Source organism: Convolutriloba macropyga, chromosome 12 (genome assembly GCF_964194025.1).
Source record: "Convolutriloba macropyga chromosome 12, txConMacr16.3, whole genome shotgun sequence".
In the NCBI taxonomy this organism is placed as follows: domain Eukaryota; kingdom Metazoa; phylum Xenacoelomorpha; order Acoela; family Convolutidae; genus Convolutriloba; species Convolutriloba macropyga.
The window spans coordinates 30,613,929-30,634,849 of NC_134479.1; the positions used below are offsets into that span (position 1 = coordinate 30,613,929).

A 20,921-nucleotide genomic window follows, 5' to 3' on the forward strand; every position below is an offset into this window, starting at 1 on the left:
GTAAAAACAGTTACATACTTTGTTAGTAAACTCAAATGTTGCCAGCTAATTTCAATTTTTACTTCTTAAACTCAAAACTTAATTTATTTGTCGTTCAATTCTGCTATGATAAATTACGTTTTTATCATTTTTTATGAGAAATCTGTTCAAATGAAAGATGATACAATTTTGCTGCATTTGCCTATTAATTTATGATTTCTGTTTAGATTTATTTGTATGTGTAAATGGATTACGTTATATTTGATTTTAATTGGAAAACCTCCACAATTCCATTTCATTTAGTCTGTCTCAACTGTAATTGCTGGCGTATTAATTATAGTAACCAGTACATATGTTATTAATATTATAAAATTTTAATACACGCAGTTTAAAGTTTGTCAAAGCCGTGGATATGTGGTACGGTTGTATCATATCTGAGAAAGTGTACGTAATCATTAGTTGTCCTTGTGCTAGTTAAGTTAAAAGTTATTCATATGTATTCAAATAGGTAAAACTTTACCGCCGACTGTAAAGTCAAGTTTTCGGTTTTTTCACACTTCAGTATTTATTAACAAAAATTACTTTTCATTCTCATCACTATTTCTCGGAAATTCAGTTGTTCTCAATATCTCCAGTTTTGTCATCAGAATAGCTCAATAAGGATTCGAGGCAGAATTCCACGTCATTACAAAAGTGCTGCATTCGTAACACTATTGTCGGATAAAACTATTGAAAGCTGTAATTCTACACTTCGCCGAATACAGTGGATTCGCACCTCGAATCCAACGTCACTAATTTATTACGCACTGAGATAAGAGGTATCTCAGTAGTAAGAGATATCATAAACTGATTTTTTGTTTGTTGTCTATTTGTTGTACTTTTTGTAACCGCATAAAAATTGAATAATGACAGTTCTTAAAACCCATATTTAAAAACACTAGTAGTTGTTAACCTATGGGATATTTTAGTTGACTTCTAATACTTTTCATTACTTGGAATTTAATTGTTTTTTTCAAAAAAGGCGAATTTTTCAAAATTACTTTTTCGTTCTTTATTGTCTAATTGTTACCAAGTTTTGTTATGGACTGGTCCCATATGTCTTCTGGTGAATGACAAGTTTTTTTTAATTTTATTTTTATCCGACGCTATTTTGACTTTGTCATTAAGTTTTGTCTTTTAAAACGGACTTAAATTTTTTGTTGTTGTTTGCTTTTGCTGTTCGTCTTGACTTGCTTTCATCATATTGGCATATCTCACGAATCTATTGCATCAGTTTTTACTCCACTGAGTCATTTTCTTTGAAGACTATGTTTTCGTTCTCACACCAATTTTTTTTGAAAAAAAATGAACTTTGGGGTTTTCTATCTGTTCCTCATTTGGTAGACAATTATGCCAAGTTTGTGGATAAGCGGAGTCGGGACCTTATGTGCAATCGCACCTTACCGAGCCTCCTTGTTGACTTAGACTTCTTTGCGACAGATTTGGAAGCGCAAACTGAAACACTATAAAAACTTATCGTTTAGTTTAGAATATCTCGAAAACTTTTGCAGCGGGCATTTCAAAAACACAATCAGACAGATTCCTTACGAGATTTCCAGGAAACTATTCGGAATCTTATCGGTACTTCATGCATGAGTATTATTATTGTATAGCGCGCATTAAAAAATTCACTGGAAAGGTTAATTAATTAATCAACGTTTAAGACACTTGTGAATTAAAACCAAGTTTTATAAGTTGCAAATTAACTGAACTCATCCATTCTCTGTAGACCTGATATAACTAGTTCCATAATAATACACATTCAATATTTTTTGGACTACTGAAAACTGGTAACTGTATAACTCTGAAAACAAATTTAAGTATCAAAAATATAATTTGAAATGGCAAAATTATGTCTATTATAATTAGCTGGCATTTTAAAGATATGTATTTATTTTTTCATTTGACACAAGACATCTACTGCACGACAAATTTTTTTCCATGTGGTCGTAATCTTATGATTCCATGTGATCTCTTCTCGCCAATGTCCAATTAACACGTTTTCTTTATGTCTTCAACCGCGAGTTCAAATAAAAGTTGGATCTTTTCCGTTTGTGCCCCCCCCCCCCCCAGTACGTTATGCACCCCCCAGTTACAGAGCACGTGCCATTACATAGTAATTCATCATGTAAAATTATGGCACGTGCGTCTGGGGTGGGTGGGGTGGGGGGACAACAAACGGCAAAGATCCTAAAAGTTTTTGAGAATCACCTGAATTTACGCTTGACCAGAATTTAAATAAACATGCTCTCTATTTGGTCCATATACAACTTTTCACCAAGAAATAGTGATCAACATTGGTTGTAATTGTATAACTCGATGATTTTAGTGATGCAAACGTACTCACTGCGAGAACGAAAGAAATGAATTTTTGAATGTCGTTTTTACGAAAGGAGCAACATGTTGAACCAGAGATCACATTTCGCTAAGTCAATGAATAGCGTTTAAAATACAATGTCTCTTTCGGTTTGTTGTTTGTTTGTTTGACTGTTTTTTTTTTTCAGCTTGTTTGAGGGCTGTTAATTCCGCAGAGAACTTTTAAAAATAAACGAAAGTATAGATTTCTGGTGCGAAATGTAAAAATTTCGCAATGGGACAAAAAATCATGGTTCCATAATTGTCTCAAACAAAAATCAAACAAATTTTTATCCCGAAAACAAAAAGTTGCACCAATTGTTTTGAACATAATTTACTGTTCGCCAATTTAACATTTCAATTAGGATTTCACGTCATGGGTAAATTTTTTGACTTCACGAGCCCAAAACTGACAAAAGTGAGTTAGAAGATCTGGCTTGTTCAACAGCATGCAGCCATTTTAGCACCGAATGTCGTTTCAAACTATGTAACTGACCAGCACTGCCATCACTTTTCGAACTAGAGCTGACGTAAAAACTTTGACCGTTTCCGTAATTGCTGTTGAAACCATTGGCGGTATTTTTGTTGTTATTTTTATTTGTATTGTTATTGCTGCTATAGTTATTGTTTGTCAGCAATTCTCGCTGTAGCTGTTCGTCTAAAGATTCCATCATTCTTGTGTGTTCTGCTAAAGTTGAGGGTGATAGTAAACAAATGCTGGTAAAGCTGCTCCCTAGCCCTCCAAGGCCCCCGTAATTGTTGTTGTTGTTGTTGTTGTTGTTATTGTTGTTCCCGTTTGTGTTTGCGCTGTTTGGCCTGTTGTTGTGGCCGTGATAATTCCTCGAATTTCTACGAGAATGGCGAGAATGGAGTTTTGAAGCCTTAAAAGATTGAGAAATGATAAAGATGAACTATTTGATCTTACATGCTTCATAGTGCAAGAGGTGATAAGATCTTAAGCGATGAAAAATTTTATTACACTCTTATAAAAACTTACGCAATAAAAATTCCAGAATTATTCGGTAACTCAGTTTCGTTTTTAAATGAAATCGTATGTTCAGTTTTAAACAAAAAAACCGAAAATCTAGAAATCCGAGGTTTCTTACACTTACCATAAATTAACAATCAAACTTTTGTTACAAGTTTGTTCTTCAAAATATTAAAAATGAGGCTTTAGTGCGCTGGTCAAGTTGTTTGACCTCCACTATATTATACACATTTGAATTCATCAAAGCTTTAACTCTACGCTGTTTTCAGAAAATGAACTAATACACTATCGTGTGAACTGAACAGCGGTCAATTTCTCTCTTAATCACTTTTCAATTTGGGATCTTTGATCAATTTAAAATCAAAGATCCCAATTATCAAAAAAATTGCTTCTGATTGTCTCTCTTCTGATAGGTATATAACTGTTGAGTGGAACTATTGAGTTTTCTAGATTTGTTACTATTTAGTGTTCTGGAATGACTTTTAGAGATAGTTATTTTATCTTTTTTAAATCTTTTAGTCAATAGTCAATTTTAGTTAAAAGTCAAAAGAAATCAGATTATAAGACGGAACAAAAAATGTTCAGCAGTAACTGACGCTTACCTATTCTCTTAGGTTGTTATTGCCAAAGTAAAAAAAGACAGCAAATGTCAGTCAAGATGCTAAGTGTCAATAATTTCAACTTATCGTCTCGAGATAAATCTGAAATTTTAATAAAATATGGAGGTTAATATGAACTACTTAATAGATTGCGTCGCTTCTAAAAATGGAATAGTCTGAGAAGCTTCTTTAACAATTTAGAATTCATTTAGCTACAAGTTTCTGTCGTAATCTGTATAAATGTTATTTTCTATTGTCATAAATAACTAAATTTCGTTTTTACTGTTTTTGGGAGCTAAATGAAGTGAATAATTTGTAAAATGGGAATAGACGGTTTTGAATTTGAACCGGCTTTGATCAACATGACCATAAATGAGCTCTGAAATGCAAAAAAGGATAACTTTTTGAAAACTAGCATTGACAATAACATTAAAAATGTTAATTTAAATATAACGGTAACTTTCTGTAATGTAAAATTTGAGTTGGAATAAAATTGGCGTAATTAAAAATTATAGGCAATAAAGAAAATCGGTAATTAAATATTTGCGTAAATAAAAATTTAAGGTATATTCAGGGAAGAGGGGTCTGTGGGCTAATAATGGCGGGAGGTGTGCACACTAATCTTTTTGGGTGCTATAATGGGTAATATCAAATTACAGCCCGGGTTCCCAACCATAGATAATTCGTGGCAACCATATCCAGGCCATATATGGCGTCATACAAAAAATGGCAACCATATACCTGAGCATACATAGATTTGAAACAGGGGCTCAGAAGGCACTAAATAGTCTCATTTGACAGTTGCATATAACATACGGTGTTCAAATGCCGTTTGAACAAATTTCAAATCTCTGGTTTCTTGGCAACCTTATCCAAGACCTTATACATGTTGGATATTCAAGATCATATTTCGTGGTTACAATACAGGAACCATAGATATGACCCCGTTGAGGTCAATGCAAGGTGTCCTTAGTACTTGAAAGTGCAAACCGTGTCCTCAAAAACTATAAAAGCGGATCTAAGAATTTGCCATGGAAAACTTGGATGCCGTGTGTGGTTTCTTGGATGCCATACAGGAACCATGGATGTCACCTTGTTGATATAGATGAATCAAATGATTTAATTGACCCAGAGATGCATGCCAAACCCTCAGTTTGCCGAAAAACAAAGTAAAATTCCATGCAAATCTTAGCAATCATGGCAAGATCATGCAATGAACGTTCTGTATTGCCTGTATGGAACCATATATGGTTCTTGGATATGGTTGTCAAGAAAGATCAACACGGGAGGATGAGGTGCAAGACCTGAGTCAGCTTTGATCAAACCCGTGCAGTTTACGCACAGGGTAAAGCGCGACAAAGCGACAGATTCTGACAGCTAGTGTACGGCCTGGAAAGTCTTATCAGGGCCGCATTCAGAACCTGCACGCACGGCCTGATCCGACTACTAACTACGGTCTGGAAAGCATGACCAGTGCACCGTCCAGAGTCTGGATAGTCTGATCATAGCATGGCATAGAGTCTGGACAGTCTGTGGTATGGTCTGGATGGTCTGATCAGAACACTTTCCAGAGCCTGGTTAGTACCCAAAAAGTCAACCAATTTGTACCGTTTGCTGTTGTTCGATGGACTGAGAATGCATATCCTGAAGGGATGAGAAAGGGTAGTTTGAGCACCAGTTGAGAGCACAGCCGCTGTTGCCTCCTTGTGATTGAGGCTGTTGTTGTTGTTGTTGTTGACTTCTAGCAAGGCGGTGGTGGGCTGAATTGGACATCCGCTCTCCGCCGCTGCTATATTGTCTCCATACTGAAATTAACCACAGACCATTGACTGCACTGCAACGGTTGCATGACAAAATACCCAGTGCCATTTTACCCAGTTTATTCCTTCTGATCTTTTCGTTCAATAATCCGATTACAAATTAGCACTCGAATTTACAAGCTTGTTTTCTTGCAATTAAGTTGATAGTTAAATTCTATAGGTTCACATCAAGTCCCACGGGCCGCTAAGGCATGGCCATGGCCCGGGACGCATGGCCAAATACGCTAACTAAATATTATGCTAAAAATTCGTTCTGGTAGTTTCAACGTTAGATTAAAATATTGGATATATTTTGGGTGTTTTGTCACATTCGATATTTTGGCATTGTGTATTTTGTCCTGACACCTGCATAACCATTAATAAACCTCAAGAAGACAAAGATGATAAAGGGAAAAAAATTTAATAGAAATAACAAGTAGCATGTTCACGCCACCAATTTCTAATTTCTACGTCAACGAAACAATTAAGGATGAAACTGACGTTGGGGGTCACAAAAACTACAAAATGTTAGAATTTCGATCAAACTATAGTCTTAAACTTAGTGAGAATTAGAAAGAAAGTTTGACTTACCAGATTAGAAAGACAAGCAATTTGATTTTGATCAAAGAAATTATATAAATGAATCGTCAAGAAATGGTGCTGAGAATCAATATTCGGTTCAAATTGGTGAATCTAGATAACTATTATTAGAGTTAGATTAATTGATGTAAAATCTTCCCAGCATGTATTAAATGATGATGATATCTCCGGAAGTGTGAATGAATTCTCAGAAAAGTGCAAATGCATTCCATTTATGGTTCCCTTTGCGACTGATTTGCAGAAGCAAACCATATTGGGTAACCTTTGCGACCCCCACTATAAATCACGGTGCTAAGATTAGTTTTGTATCTTGACTTTTTCACACTGATAATGGGTATATATACAGCTGATTTTTGAGTCCTTTTTCACCCCCAAATTCAAATCACCATCTTGATCTAATAATCAGATCTCTCCTGTAAATCTCTAAATTCTACTGTAAAATATCATTTTGTTATTCTCTCATTTTTGAGAAATTAATTCTTTTACTTAGTTAAAAACGCTTTTTATTCCGCTTGCGAAAGTCCATGACCCAACAGGTTATGGGCCCAGCAATTTTTCAAGTCATAAAATTAATTTCCAAAACAAAACTAATTTGTTGTTGACAGTCATAATCCTTTTCTGCTTAGTACCTTTTCTTTTCACAACTGTTTTGCCTGCTCAAACTTCAATGGATCAACAGACAGTGAAGCTGCTGACCTACACAGGAAAGGCACAGGACTTTCCAATCTGGAGCACAAGATTTGTGGCGATGATGCAGACGAAGGGACTCTACAAATCACTACTGGGGACAGAGGAGCAACCCAATGAGCCTGCGCCACTGGCCAATGGGGCAACCAATGATGAAAAGAAGAACCACAAGGTGCTGAAGGATGCATATGAAAAGGAAGTTGCAGACATCAAGGAGAAACGGAACAATGTGTGGTGCCATCTGGCACTGACTCTAGATGCAACAACCCTCATGCTGATGAGACATGACTGTGTGGGAGATGACGGCATTGGAGATGGAACAAAGGCTTGGAAGCTTTTGCAGGAGAGATTTCAGAGTGTGGAGACGCCGACAGTGGTGACTTTAGTGGCACAGCTTGCTCGACTGCAGCTCGAGGATTCTGAGGATTTGGACAGCTTCTTCATCAGAGGACAGGAGTTGCTCACAAGGCTACAAGAAGCAGGGGAAGCAGTCTCAGAGACCCTCTTCAACGCCTTGGTCCTCAATGGTCTGCCAATGAGGTATGAAAGTTTTGTAATACAGGAAAGCTTCAACCCGGCAACGAACTTCACAGAGTTGAGAAAAAGGCTGCAGAACTTTCATGAGAGCACGGTGCAGAGACACAAGGGACAAAGTGGTTCAGTGGCACTGGCAGTGAAGCGTGACTTCAAGAAGGGACCCAAGAAAGGAAACTGCTTTGTGTGTGGGATCCCTGGACACTTTGCCAAGGACTGCAGGAAGAAGGAGACAGCACAATGCAGCAAGTGTGGTGAGAAGGGTCACCTAGACAGGGCATGCAAGAGACAAAGAGATGGAGGCAAACATGAGTCAGTGGCAATGGGTCCAACATTGGCTACACCAGACGAGGAATGCTGGGCAGCTCTTACCCAGTGGAAGACAGCAGGCATGCTAGTGGACAGTGGTTGTACAGATCACATAGTGACGAACATCGATGCGTTTCTGGACTTTGTGCCCATTCAATCAGTGGTCAGAAATCCCAACGGAGAGGCTTCCAGAGTGGTGGGCAGAGGCTGTGTGAGGATCAGCATACCCTCAAACAAAGGGGAATTCCAATGCGAACTCAAAAATGTTCTGTGTGTGCCGGACTATTCTTCAAACCTCCTATCAGTCTCAAGATGCACGGAGTGGGGACATTGCTTCACTTTCGAGAGAAGAAACAGCTGCATGAAACTCCAGAAGGGAACTCGGGTAAAACTAACACAAGAAAATAATTTGTTTTACTTACCCTGCAGCGTTCTAGAATTCAAGATGAGTTCCAACAGCGTGAAACTTGACAGTGCAAGGAAGTGGCACAGACGATTGGGTCATTTGAATCGCCCGGATGTGGTCAGGAATGCACCAGAGACAGTGGGGGAACTCGATGATGTATGCAATGTGTGTGCATTGGCCAAGATCACAAAGACTCCAGTACCAAGAGTGGCAGAGACCCACGCAGAAGAGAAGCTGGAGAGGGTGTTCACAGACGTGATGGGACCTTTCAGAGTAGAGTCACTGTCAGGGTTCCGGTTCTGCATTGTGTTTGCAGACCAGTACACGAAGTTTGTGTTTGTGGACTTGCTTAAGGCAAAGAGTGAAGCACTGGCCAGCCTGAAGAAATTTGTTCTCAGTGTGGGGACGCCCAAGAAGCTGAGGCAAGACAATGCGAAGGAGCTTCTCTCAGAGCAGTTCAAGACGTACTGCTTGGATGCAGGCATTCTACAGGAAAAGACCATACCAGAGACGCCACAACAGAATGGGTTAGCTGAGAGGTGCAACAGGACACTGCTGGAGATGGCAAGATGTTTGCTCATTGACTCAGGACTTCCCAAGATTATGTGGGGAGCAGCAATTCTTCACGCAGCAAGGACCAGAAACTTGGTTGTGAGACGAGGAGAAGAAAAATGCCCAGCAGAGCTGACGAGAGGTGTAAAACCTAAGCTTCCAATTAGTATATTATCTATTTTTGGTTGCACAGTCTTCATGAGGAAGAGGGACAGAGAAGTCAGCAAACTTGAACCCAAGGCACTGGAAGGAAAGTTTGTGGGTTACACTGAAGGAGAAAACGGATACCTGGTGTACATACCCAACACACGCAAGGTGATGGCAGTTCGAGATGTGATCATCAAGGAGTCTGAAGTAGGCTCAATCCCTGACAACAAAGAAACGGCGGACCTACTAGATGATGGGTCGGAACTGGGAATCTGGCACCCAGATGATGGTCATCAAGATGATGACAACAGAGACAGACAGGACACATCTACTGCAATAAAGGAGGAGTGGCATGACGCAGGGAGCGTGAATACTCAAGAAACAACACTGAGACAAGAGGCCTCGGATGTTGGAGAAACAGCACTAGATGAAGGATCTACTGCAACAAGAGGGAGTCACAGAGACTCAGAGTCACTAGAAGACAGTGACACAGAAGACTTCTCACAGTTAGAGACAGTTGGCTTCAATGAAGATGCACTGGAACACGCGGACAGAGCAGAGCCCAGACGAGGGACACGAGCAAGGAATGTTCCGCAATTTTTTGGAGAAGTCAGGACCCGTCTTGCTGTGACTGAGGGCGACTATGTGGAACCCAAAACAGTCTACGAAGCCAAGCAGGGTGACGATTGGGACCAGTGGCACCGGGCAATGAAGGACGAGGTCAAGGCACTCCAAGACAACGAGACTTGGAACCTAGTGAGACCACCCACAGACAGGGACGTCATACCGGGCAAATGGGTTTACAAAGTGAAATTGGGACCCAGTGGTCAAGTGGACAAATACAAAGCGCGCTATGTGGCGAAAGGCTTCAAACAAGTGGAAGGACTGGACTACTTTGAGACTTTTGCGCCTACCTGTAAGCCAGAGACATTCAGGATTCTACTTCAGCTATCAGCGAAGCAAGGCCATGTGATGCACCAATTTGATGTCAAGACTGCTTTCCTGCACTCACCAATCGAGGAAGAAGTGTATCTGGAACAGCCACAGGATTTTGTAAAACGCGGATCAGATGGGGAGAAGTTAGTATGTCGACTAAATAAATCAATTTATGGTTTGAAACAGGCTGCTAACAACTGGTACAAAGAGCTGGCAAACTTCCTACTGAGACAGGGGTTCACCAGAAGCAGGAACGATCACTGCTTGTTCGCAAGATCAGAAGCAGAGGATCACACCTTCATGTTGGTCTGGGTTGACGACATCATAGTAGCATCAAGAAGTATGACAGTGGTCTCTGATGTCAAGAAGGCACTAGAAGGAACCTTTCACATGGAAGACAGAGGGAGACTACACTGGTTTCTGGGTCTAAGAATCAGACGAGAAGAGGGCAAAGTCACAGTCGACCAAGAACGCTACATAGAAACAAGGCTTGAGCGGTATCAAATGGATCAATGCAAACCCTCAAGAACTCCAGCTGATTTGAATTTGAAACTTCAGACAGCACAGAACGGAGACGAAGAAGTGGACCAGAGGATCTACAGAAGCTTGGTTGGATCACTTCTGTATCTGGCCAAACAGACGAGGCCAGACATCATGTTCACAGTCAACATTCTGTCCAGACACATGAATGCACCTACCAATCAACACTGGATGTGCGGAAAACGACTTCTGCGATATCTTCAAGGTTCAAAAGGTTTAAAACTTACTTACACAAAAGAGGCTAGTTATGATTTAGTGGGGGAAAGTGATGCAGACTGGTCTGGAGACGTGAACGACAGAAAATCAACAACGGGCTATTACTTCAAGCTCAACGGACGTGGCGCAGCACTCAGCTGGGGTGTCAAGAAGCAGGCCACAGTTGCTCTTTCTTCATCAGAAGCAGAATATCAGGGCATGGCAGCAGCAGTTCAGGAAGCACTCTACCTGAAACAACTTCTAGAGGATTTTGGCATCAAACAGAAACGTCCAATAGCAATTGGAGAAGACAACCAAAGTTGTATCAGACTCTGCCAAAACCCAGTCATGCACAAAAGGAGCAAGCACATCGAAACAAAGTTTCACTTCATCCGGGACAAAACGGAGGATGGGACTATTTCAATTCATTACGTTCCTACAGACAAAATGGCAGCGGACATCTTCACAAAGTCCTTACCCGTTTCGAAAGTGGAAACATTCAGAGCAGTTTTGATGGGAACAGACTCTACGCAATCAGCTCAAGTCTGAGTGGGGGTGTTAGAATTTCGATCAAACTATAGTCTTAAACTTAGTGAGAATTAGAAAGAAAGTTTGACTTACCAGATTAGAAAGACAAGCAATTTGATTTTGATCAAAGAAATTATATAAATGAATCGTCAAGAAATGGTGCTGAGAATCAATATTCGGTTCAAATTGGTGAATCTAGATAACTATTATTAGAGTTAGATTAATTGATGTAAAATCTTCCCAGCATGTATTAAATGATGATGATATCTCCGGAAGTGTGAATGAATTCTCAGAAAAGTGCAAATGCATTCCATTTATGGTTCCCTTTGCGACTGATTTGCAGAAGCAAACCATATTGGGTAACCTTTGCGACCCCCACTATAAATCACGGTGCTAAGATTAGTTTTGTATCTTGACTTTTTCACACTGATAATGGGTATATATACAGCTGATTTTTGAGTCCTTTTTCATCCCCAAATTCAAATCACCATCTTGATCTAATAATCAGATCTCTCCTGTAAATCTCTAAATTCTACTGTAAAATATTATTTTGTTATTCTCTCATTTTTGAGAAATTAATTCTTTTACTTAGTTAAAAACGCTTTTTATTCCGCTTGCGAAAGTCCATAATCCAACACAAAACGTTTACTTTGTGGGCAAATGTTTACTTTACTGTAAACACCTGGGGCTACTAAGATAGATGATCACAAATTTTTTTGCCCGTTACTCTTATATATCATTTGAACCAAAAAATGATGTTTCCCAACCAAAAATATTGGAAAATACAATACTTAACTTCTTAACGGCTAGTGAAAAATTTAAGAAAAATTTTGTGTTGAAGGTATGCATCTGAACTTTCATTTGGAAGTATTCATCAACTTCAAAAAGTGAAAACAAGAAGAAAGAACTCATGAGTCACTTACAAGTATTGCTAGCTCTTCCATTAGAATTGTGGTTATTCTGTCTTGTTAGCATGGAAAAGTTGTTGTTGTTATTGTTGTTGTTGTTGTTGTTGTACTTCTTATCCAACTCCCCCTCCTCCCCTGCCCACTCTGGTGACGAAGAATGGGCTCCTCCTCCATGGACACCAACAGCACCTTTAGATCCACGTTTACCCCTGGTCAATTAATAAATGATCTTTCTTAGCAAACAAAATAATAATAATAATAATAATAATAATAATAATAATAATAATAATAATAATAATAATAATAATAATAATAATAATAATAATAATAATAATAATAATAATAATAATAATAATACTAATAATAATAATAATAAATTCGTTCTCAAACTGATACCAAATGACAGAATAAACATACAATCAATAATTGAGACGCGATTCCCAGAAAGATAAGAAATCCATAAGAAAAGACTACTAAGGAAACTAACTAGTCATTTGCAAACCAGAAAGTTAATTTTTAAAGCAAAGTTATCTTAAGATATCTAGCTACAAAACTTATGAACCAGTATTCGTTTATTTTTAGTATGCAACGCCCCAGAAGCAAAAAGAGGAAAACAAAAATTTCTTTTTGAGCAATTTTGATTCAATCTTTTAAATTGCCATACGCGGAGGAAAACTGTGCGAAGGTCTTTTTGATAAAAATTTGGAATTTAATTGCTGAAGCAGAGGCGCAAATCATCAAAAACAGGACAAAAACTTTTTTTACTATTTTTTAAAATGTTTAATATCCAAATTAGTACATTATTTCAAATTCGAACCGCGTTTTGCTGTACAAATACCTCATGTTCTTTTTAGCCGAATTTTCGTAATCAGAGACCAGAATTTAAACCAATTCTGCAGTTTTAATAAACACTATTAAAGATCCGAAATAACTCTCGCAAATGTGTTTCTAATGGTAGTGCAACCTGTTTGGCTTTTTTTTGCTGGATTCTTATTGTCTCTTCAGAATTCGTTCAATGGAATTTTTCATACGGGAAACGTTTTATTTTGGCCCATTCCGATGAATTTGCCGCTATCAATTTAAAAGATTTTGATATTAGTCTATTGGTATTACTGACCCGCGCGCTTTAACGCCAAAGAACAAAATTTCACAAAAATGCTTAAGTAGTTCATAATTCCCCCCTTTGCTAAAAATTTCGGAAATTTAGATTTAAATCTCAGTTTCCCAAAGTCTCACAGTCATCAATATTAATCAAATGGTAATTAAATGAGTGCTCAGTGATTTCATCAATATTATTGGTTTCATCGAAAAAAGTCAAAACTAAATTCAATTTTACGTCCAAAAATATGTTTCGCACAAACTTCATTTTGTGATGTTCCCCTAAAGAATCATGCCTAGATTTGTTTTTGTTCGTTATTTTTGACAGCATTTTTTTAAAAAAAAAAATCTGAACCACATTGGGAAAATAAATAAAATTTTGATCCGTGTTTCACATTAAATTTTCAATTTAATTCGCATTTATCATAAAGCGTTAATTTAAAAGTTTTTGAATAACTAGAGAACTAGCTTTCAGCATTTTGGCTGAAATTTCATTTTTGTCCAATCACTATAACAAGAAGCCCAATTTTTTCCTTAGCCCTTGATTCATCCCTGCTGCGTCGTTTTTAACAAAATTTATTTGAACAATGTTTTTCACAATAATTATAATTCCTAATTCATTATCATTTAAAATGTCTGTCTGAACGCGATTGGTCGAACACTATCGACTCAAGGAAAAAGTTTTCGAACTAATGACGAAGTTGATTCATTTGAAGAAAAATCTGGTGTTTTTGTTGCTTCTTTCCTGTTTCCATTACGTAACAAACATTAAATGTTTTGGTTACTATTCGATTATTAGAGTGGGGTGGCAGCCAAGAGGTAAGGTGTGTTCATCGCACGCTAGATATTCTGCGTTAAATCCCCTGTCTGCGTGTAGCTGTTCATTTGAGTATGAAATATCAATTAACCGTAGCTTCATGTTGAAAACAGACTTGGCTGCGATGACGATGCCAAGTGAACGGAAAATGTATTTGCACCTATAGAAGCAATGCTGCTCGCCAAGGGAACAGTCTGAAATGTGGGGAATAGTGAGGAAAAGGCAGCTAAGAACAGGCCACTGTGGCCTAATGCTTGTTGTCTGCAAATACATGTTCGTTTAGCCGAAGCGTTGCCTTTTGTCGTTATTATTAGCTTAAGATCTGCTTGGGAAAACAAATCTTTCTCAGGAGCCAATTGAGAGCTCATAAGCAATAAGACTTTTTAAACCATACATAATTCTTGTTGGAATTTTATTCAATTATACTTTAATATGATTTTGTTTCATTTTTTATCTCATTGACAAATTTTTAACATGTTTCGCGGAAAACAAACACGTGCTAGTGTAAATTCGGCATGATCTTATAACTTTTCCGTTCAATATAGAAATATTTAAATTTCAGATGCAAACAAAGCGAAAAGCAAGTAACATTGCAACATTCTCAACATTTCGAAAAAACAATATGAGATATTAAAGCGTAAAAAAGTAAGGATACTTCTTAGGTTTTTCAATCATATAATAAGAAAAAAGCTTTTAACCTGCGTGATGTCTGCTGTCCTTTACTGCCTCTGCTTTTCAGGTATAAGTTAGTGTACTTTCTAGAGTACAGAATTAGATTGGGTGATGTGTCATCTAAGGGGTCCGGGAAGTCATTTCCCCTCGAAGTCAAAAGTGTCGCCGATGTTTGACTTCTGTTCAGTCGCGGTAGCATGATTCAATCCCAAATTGTTCGACCTTGCGTTGATAAGATCTGATCTGAGATTGCAGTGTAGGTTCTATCAATATTTCGTCATGTTTCTACTAGTAGAGCTTTGAGATCGTCGTTCGAAAAGAATTTTGTTCAGGAATTAATTAAATGGTTTGATCTAAACGCAGTTGGAGGTTCTAAGGTTGTAAATTGGGTAAGGAGTTTTGCCGCAATTGAGCAATCTTTCTTAGCCTTGGAAATGGCAATAATCGTGTCATAATATTGTCAATGTAAACCGTGTTATAACTCTTGCCATAATTTTGTCAAAATTGTTTCAGAAGTTTGGCAAAAAATTTTGTTGAAATTTTGTTTTGCAAAATTTTCTGTTGTTTGTAAGTGAACGTTTGACAATTAAGTGCGCCACTAAGGTTTAATGAAAACTAAAAACATAAAAATGTTGATAAAGGAAAAAGAAAGTAAATTCCGATCACAATGTAGTCAACAAATCTGAGGTGTCAAACAAATTTACGAAAAGTTTTCACCCGTAACGGGTATATAAGCCCACAGCAAGCATAATGCAATGTTAATTAGCAGTTTTATGATTCTGGGTCAAGATAATTAACCTGGTTGATAAAGCAATAATTAAATGGAGATAAAGTTATCAGTTATTAGGGTCAACAAAAGTTAACAAAATAGCCTTGAACCCTATTTTCATGGACCGAAATCTGAAAGAAAGAAAAGTTCAAAGCAGGATTTTCCTTCTTTTAGAAGGAACAGAAATTCGCAGAAAATAAAAAAGAAAAAACAAAACAGTACAAATGATTCTTGAACAAAAATGAAGTAATACAACAACAGTCAGCGAATGAAACTAAACAAAAAAGTATAACAATGGTCAGTAATTGTTTTCAATAAAAAGGTGTGAAGAAACCGAATGAAAAGTCAATCAAAGATCTAGATATCGAGTTAAGTTTCGACTGAAGATTTTTCAGCGGGATCTGAAAAGGTGTTGAAGTTGGTTCATATCTCAGCTTGAATTAAAAGTACATGCACTAAATCTATTTCCAATTTTTTCTGATTTTTTTCTAATTAATCCGAAACAAAGGCAGCAGAAAATTATAAAAACCCTTGTTTTCAAAACTTTTCGGAGTTAGTGCTGTTATAAGAAGTTGCGGCAACCTATAGAGTAAAGCTTGAAAAATTTGCTTGATCTTTCCTGTTTGTGTTACTTTATTTCAATTAATTGTTTCTTGTTCGTCTTTCGAATAAAAAATCAGTTACTCAATTATGAACAATTATAAAAAAGAGCAAGACAAAACTTTTAACTATGTAATCAATACTACAATGTAAACGAAACGTTGAGTTGTACAAAAACTTCTGCTAGTCTCACAAAAGTCAAAATTTAGTCATAGAACAATAATTTGTATTTTGTTTCTCGCTTGTTTCTCTACTTGACAGCATTACTCAGTCATAACAAGTATGGTTCAGTTAAAACCATTACAAGCCATAACTCAAGCCATAAACAATCATTATGGCCATCAAAACATTGACATACTTGGTATGAAAAACTTTGTTACATAATTGTAATATTTTTGTAGAAAAAATAGCATGTATTTATTAGTTTGTTAATGAATCACTTGTAATTATGCATGCCAGAAATGTTTGGCTATATTTTAGCATTTGATAAGCATGATGGAAACAACATGAACCCCGTCGTCTTTAAAAATTTTGATTTTAGTGAAGATCGAAATTAAAAGCACCAGTTTTTTTGCCAAAGCAAATTTGTATATGTTCTAGAAAACTGTGTTTCTTCGAGACCTGAAAAGGTGTTTTGAAGTTGCTTCAAAGTACATGCGCTGAATTTATTTCCATTTTTTCTTGTAATCCGAAAACACAGACAGCAGAAAATATTTCAAAAAAAGTCTGATTTGCAAAACCTTTTGAAGTTGGTGGCGTTATCAGAGGTTGACGAAACTTAGGGAGTAAAGCTTTAAAATTTTTCGCTTGATCTTTCCTAATTCTGCTAATTTTAATTAACATTTTTGCGCGTCTTTTGAATGAAAAATCTGTTACAGCTGTTTTCAACATAAACTGTTTCCAACAATGTTTAGAGGGAATGGTTTAGACAGGCTGTGATCTCTTACTCAACAAAAACGCACAATGCAAAATTTCATGAGGACCAGTTTTCATTTTTAACTAAAACACCGAGATAAAACTTCAAAAAATTAGATTCAAAAATGAAAAAAACGCAATCTCTTTTTAATAAATTGTTCCTCATAAATAGCCTGCTTGTACTCTATAGGAATAGAACCTGAGAAATTCCAGGAAAACTTTACAACTGTGTTACTGTGAAAATCAAAAGGACTCACTAGTTGAAAATACCGTATTTGTTATAAGATTTCTCCAAAACGTATTGTGGAGCACGGTATGTTCCTCACTACAGCTATTTAGAGCTACATTTCGTTTGACCCAATGTGCCAAATGGATTTTGCTCCCTGTAAAATTTTCTTCTTCCCAAACTGTTTTGTATGTGTGCGTGCGTAATGATTTCAGCAAAATTATACCAAAAATTAAACTTATAATATCTGTTTCCAACTTTATTTTCCTGAAAAACGCTCATCCAAAGTCGTTTCCTGACACAAAGTTATCAATAGAATGTAACCTATGCCATCATCGGTTACATTTATTGGCATAAAAAATTGATAGCATAAATTATAGTTTAGGTCTTCTTAGATCTTGCACATTTTTGCGGAAACAACTTCAGCTGAAACTTGAGGATTAAAAAACTTTCTGTACAGTTTGTGGATCGTGCTCGAAATCCAGCATACCTCCTCTTTCAAAACGAGATTTTTGATACGACAACTACAATCCAAGAAAACGGATTTTTTTAAAATAAATTAACCGGTTTTTGTTCAATATGTAAATTGGCAACTTTGAGGAAAACAAAACCGCGGAATTAGATAGAGATAATGTTGAATAAAATATCAAGAAATGAAAAGTGTTTAACTAGTGGTCACTCTTTGTAACAGAAGACATGCCAACTCAAATTTAAAAAGCACACCCAAAACAGAATTCCATCTCAATTACTTTGCCCTATGTTGATATGTTAAACAATCTTCAAGTTTAACAAACAGCCTTGCAAAAATGTGGCCAGTCAATGACTAACCACACAACGAAGAGCGCAACCAGAAACATAAATTGAAATTGCAAAAAGCAGAACTTAAGAAGACAAAAACAAATAATTTCAATTAGTATATCACTGGCACAAATTCAACTAACTATTCCGAGCAAAAAAACACGCATATACTGTTTGAACGACGAATATTTACTAGAAAGATTTTTGTCAAACTTTAGGGATCTGCGAACACAAGAGAACTAGGCGAAAAGAGGGATAGAAGAATACACCTCCAAAACCAGGTTTTTTTTGTAAAATCCAACATAAATGCCAGCCACAAACATCAAAATTATCCGTAAACTTCATTTTTGAGTTGTTTGTTAGTCCCTCTTTGTCTTCAAGCAGGATGCGAAGAAACCAGAATTTAATTTTTGCTTCAAATTTTTACCAACAAAAGTTTAAAAGGAACATAGCCGCAAGATTCCGGGAAGGGCTGTTAGCCTCAAACTCCTCCTTACTAAAAAGTGAAACTCGATGATTGCCTCAAGTGAAACGCGATATTTCCCGTCAGCATCCTAAATGCTAACAAACATAAGCCACGATAAAATTGGCGTAACTCAAACTGAATTTCAAACTGCAAGTGGGAGAGAATAGTGGTGGAAAATAGCTACTTTTTTGACCGAAAAAAAATCTAAAACACAGAATGGTCTAAAAGATTCTAAAACAGGAAAACCGGGAAAGTCGCTCAAAATTGGGTGGAGAAATTTAATAATTAATCACTAAGATCATGAAAATGTTTGGAACAGTCTTTAATAATATCTAGCTAGAAAGACGAATTTTGTCGAATAACACTGAATTAAAACTCATAAACTGCTTGGAAAAAGGCGCACATGAACCAATGAATTTGCTTGCTCGACAAACATTGCATCACAACTTCATTTTTTCTCTGTTACAATTGAAGGTATAAACAAAAAAACTATTCGCTCTTATCTAAGATTTCCGAAACTTTCAAGGACGACCCGGGTTTGTTGCTTGCTCACTTATAAAATAACAGAAAGCCATGACTCTTCTTCGAGTCGTAAAAATCAAAGCTGCATTAGTTTTTTTTTGTTTTGTAGTTGTGAAACCGAAATTCACAATAACTCCTCTTCAGGTCCTTAATTACAGCCAATGGAGTAGCTGAGGGCGGCTATTGAAAATATATATTTAGCAGGTTGGAAGACGTCCTGTGCGAAGCACAGCAGAAGCCAAATCGAAAAAGTTTGCTTTCTTATACCTTTTTGGAACCCTAATTGCAATTTTGTTTCAAGCCATAACTATTGGAGTGGAAACAAAATGCCGTTCGTTATTAGAAATCAAGCAATTATTCCGCATTTTTGCAAGTTGTAGCCAAGGTGTGTGCAGGTCAATTTGCTTCGAATATCTCTAAAAGATATGGCGTTGGAGCAAAGTTTTTGTTCAGTCTTTGTTAAGTATTCCAACAACACTACAATAGAGAAAAATTATTAGTTTATCATTAAATGTGATACAATTTTTTTTACAGATAACAAACATCATCAGGTAACGGCCCAATCAGCAGATAATGTTGACAATATTACTTTTCCATAGCATATTATTTTGAAAAAATTTGTAATTGTGAATTGTTCAATTGTATATGAGTGTAAATTGTATCCTGCCCCGTTCCAAAATTCCGATTATCTTTCAATTTCGGATCTAAGAGAAATAAATGTGAAAATATACGCGTTTTGCATTCAAAGTAAATAACCAGATTTTATTGAATAAAACGCTTTTAAGGCGTTTCATAAAATTACAATTAACTGATGGGCAGTCAAACGTGCAGCAAAACGTCGATTTCAAAAATATGGTCAAACAAAATCCGTTTTATGATCGCCTTTTTTGTTCAATTGTTTACGTGAACGAATCATGATCAGAATGCGTAACACATTGAAAGCCAATCAGATTAACCGATATCCATTTATGCTTTCCATATTTGGAAAGCTTAAAAATCTAACGGCAATAAAATAATCAACAGGAATATAGTAAACTAACTAACCATTTAATCTTTTTTCTGCAAATTATTAGTAAATAACAAAACGAAGCGCCTCAAATTATTACAATTTGAAAAAGTGTTAAAAGATTATTAACTTTTGTTTCAAATAAGAAATCAACGCCAACTAATAAACAGATGAAAGCAATCTTTTATGTTCCTTTTTCATTCAATATGGTTTTGATCTGCTTCAAAACCTCTTTCAAAGTCCGAAAAAGAAACGACGCATTACTTTTAATTTTCCTCGCTTTCAATGGAATAAACTGGAAAAAGCAGCGCGTGCGTCTTAATATAAATACATATGCCTCTAATGTTTTCAATGTTTTCTTTAATGGTAAGATATATGCCATAGTTAGAAGGCCTCCACAAAACCATGTTTTAAACCTACTGCACGTGTAATTAAACATTTAAAAACATTTAATTATAAATACAGATATTTTCCACCTGGCTTGAAAGTTCAACTTCTCTTGTAAATAGCTCTCAATGGTAAAATCACGTTCAAGGCCTTAAAAATGCGTGCACGCTGCCGGAATACCTAAGTGACTTAAGAGTTTTGGTAACAACAAGAATGTGACAAATTGGCCAAGACGAAATCAAATTTAAAAAAACGAAGAACGAAAACCGGATCTGTTCTTGTCAAGGACAGGTTGACTTTTGATCGATTTCAACGAAAAAGCCGGCAAAACGAAAACACAATTATTGTCAAAACCTGGCGGAAGTAGTCGACTTCTCAAAAAAACCTTTTATAGCAACAAACAAGCGAAACAAAACGAATCAAATTTAATTTTACTTTAATAATACACAATCAAAATAGTCCTAAGCATCCCCCCAATCCCAACACAATTCATTAACATTTTTGGCACCCAACACAACAGCTTCGAAACCACGCCTAAAGCTAA

The 20,921-nt window shown here is 36.5% G+C and overlaps 1 protein-coding gene across 1 annotated transcript; it reads right to left on the bottom strand.

Annotated features, from left to right (window-relative positions):
* Window positions 1–2,173: 2,173 nt before the first annotated feature.
* Window positions 2,174–20,249, bottom strand: LOC142351070 (uncharacterized). The gene is made up of 5 exons (XM_075403151.1): window positions 20,029–20,249; window positions 14,715–15,858; window positions 12,117–12,310; window positions 5,569–5,765; window positions 2,174–3,254 (listed from the first exon to the last, which is right to left on the bottom strand). Exons 2-5 carry the CDS (start codon window positions 14,885–14,887, stop codon window positions 2,769–2,771), a joined length of 1,050 nt encoding a protein of 349 aa, XP_075259266.1. The 5' UTR covers window positions 14,888–15,858; window positions 20,029–20,249; the 3' UTR covers window positions 2,174–2,768.
* Between the last annotated feature and the right edge of the window lie 672 nt (window positions 20,250–20,921).